This window comes from Octopus bimaculoides, chromosome 2 (assembly GCF_001194135.2).
Source record: "Octopus bimaculoides isolate UCB-OBI-ISO-001 chromosome 2, ASM119413v2, whole genome shotgun sequence".
Classification (NCBI taxonomy): domain Eukaryota; kingdom Metazoa; phylum Mollusca; class Cephalopoda; order Octopoda; family Octopodidae; genus Octopus; species Octopus bimaculoides.
Window position 1 is genome coordinate 128,524,022 of NC_068982.1, and position 2,247 is coordinate 128,526,268.

General features: G+C 33.0%; 1 protein-coding gene across 1 annotated transcript in view; it reads right to left on the reverse strand.

Annotated features, from left to right (window-relative positions):
* The window catches only part of LOC106877301 (titin), a gene marked incomplete at its 3' end in the record, with an annotated part of 606,785 nt that overhangs the window by 82,628 nt on the left and 521,910 nt on the right, over positions 1 to 2,247 (reverse strand). The window contains exon 305 of the mRNA XM_052965881.1: positions 1,173 to 1,211. Within this exon, the coding sequence (XP_052821841.1) occupies positions 1,173 to 1,211 (39 nt within the window). The remainder of the gene's footprint in view (positions 1 to 1,172; positions 1,212 to 2,247) is intronic.

The window sequence follows — 2,247 nt, forward strand, 5'->3', positions numbered from 1 at the left end:
GGGGGGGGGGGACAAACACAGACACACAAACATATATACACACATACATATACATATATACGATGGGATTCTTTCAGTTTCCTGAGGCTATAGTAGAAGACACTTGCCCAAGGTGCCACACAGTAGTACGGAACCCAGAACCATGTGGTTCGTAAGCAAGCTACTTACCACACAGCCACTCCTATGCCTATGTATATGTATATATACATACATATATATATACACATACATATATAATCATATATATATATATATATATGTATATATATATATGTATATATATATATATATACATATACATATACACAAATACACACACACACACATATGCACATGCACAGCCACACTCACACACACGCACACGCACCCACAGTTACATACACACACACACACACACACACACACACACACACACACACATATATGTATGTCTAGATTGTTTGAAGTGGTGCACATATTTCATGTATTAAGAAAAAGAATATAGTCAGGATTTTAGATAAAAGTTATTTATTTAGTGTTAATACTACTTTTATGATATTTATAGAATTAGCATTCAAATGTTTAATTCAAAATAGTATACACTATAATAATTGTTAATTGTTACTGAGAATGTATTGATTTCGTTTTATTCAACAATTCATATTTTGTTTTGATTCAGAAATAAATACAACAGTTACTTCAGTCTGTATTACTATCAGAATTTTGCAGCAACATCAAGAATAAACATAGATCTAAACTAAAAAACAATAAGTGAAGGCTTCATGTATCTTCAGTTTGAAGATATTTTGAACCACTACTCATTCTCAAGATGATTCCATACAAAAGAAAATCATGCATACTCTTATTATATCACTAAAATTTCTAAAATTAGAAATACTATTGTAAATGATATAGTAAGTTTGTTTATACCATGCATCCTAACTTAATTTCGAGTTGTATGTACTGTCATGCATGTTACTATTTTGAAGTCGACTTTGTAATTAATAGCCCCATATAATAGCATCCTAGACATATCAAGCTATAAAATGTATGCTATTAATTTTGTGGTTAGTGAATTAGAACCTAGCTCAATATATATTCATAAAACATAAGCTGATAACAATAGCTGATAGATGTTAAACATATATATAAATGCATTACTATAAAATACTGCGACTGAATGCTGTAAATACCTTTTCCTCGTGGAATTGTTACATGGCTCACTGTAATACCTGTGAAATGGTGCGGATATTAATAGAGTGATTGCTTTTTTTCATATTGGCACAAAACCACAAATTTGCTAAGGAGAGATGTAGTCAATTATATTGCATCAAGTAGATATCAAGTATTTAAAACCCAAAGGCAGTGATAACATTGGTGGAATTAGAATGTGGTCAGACAAAGTTTGTTGCCATTTAACTTGCATGGTACTTATACTGCTATCTAACCAGCATTGCGAATGATAAACATGGGTCCTGCATTTGGAAAGAAAGATTAAAATTGATTAAATGAATACCCCAGTGCTTGACTGGCATTTATTCTAGTGACCCTTAAATGAATAAAAGGTCAATTTGATCTAGCAGAACTCGGAGCCAAAACATAAATAGGCATAACCAAATACTGCACTTTACCAATTTCTTTCTAGCACTTTGCCAATTTTTTTATCAGTTTCACATTTTGTGGATGCTATTAATAATCTCATCTGGTGCAGATGTGCACTGTATACATACCAACAGTGGTGGGTGAACCAGTTTAGTGATGTAAAATAATAGGTAAGTCAAACAACAGAAGTGAAAGAGCATCATCTAAATTCAAACAAGATGGCAAACACAGCTGTAAGCCCACGTCATCATCTCAAGTACTTGCTCTTTGTTAAAGTGCGTGTGTATTTAGAATATTGTATTCTTGAACTGGTTTCAGCCATAGAATTGTGGGCAAGCTAGGACACCATCTTCAAGAGCATAGTCAATTATATTGACCTAAGTACAAGATAGGTACATATTTGGTCAACCTTGAAGTGGCGGATTGACATGCAGAGTTGACGAGGGGCATGGGTGAATAGAGGATGTGTATTCAGAGCATGAAGGAATGAACCAAATACCACAACAAATTTTGATCAATGCTCTGCAGATTTATCCAAATATGCACACACACACACACACACACACACACACACACACAAACACACATACATATATATATATATGCATGCACTATGTTGTATGTGCATATATATATATATATATATGCTTGTGTGTATGTGCATAT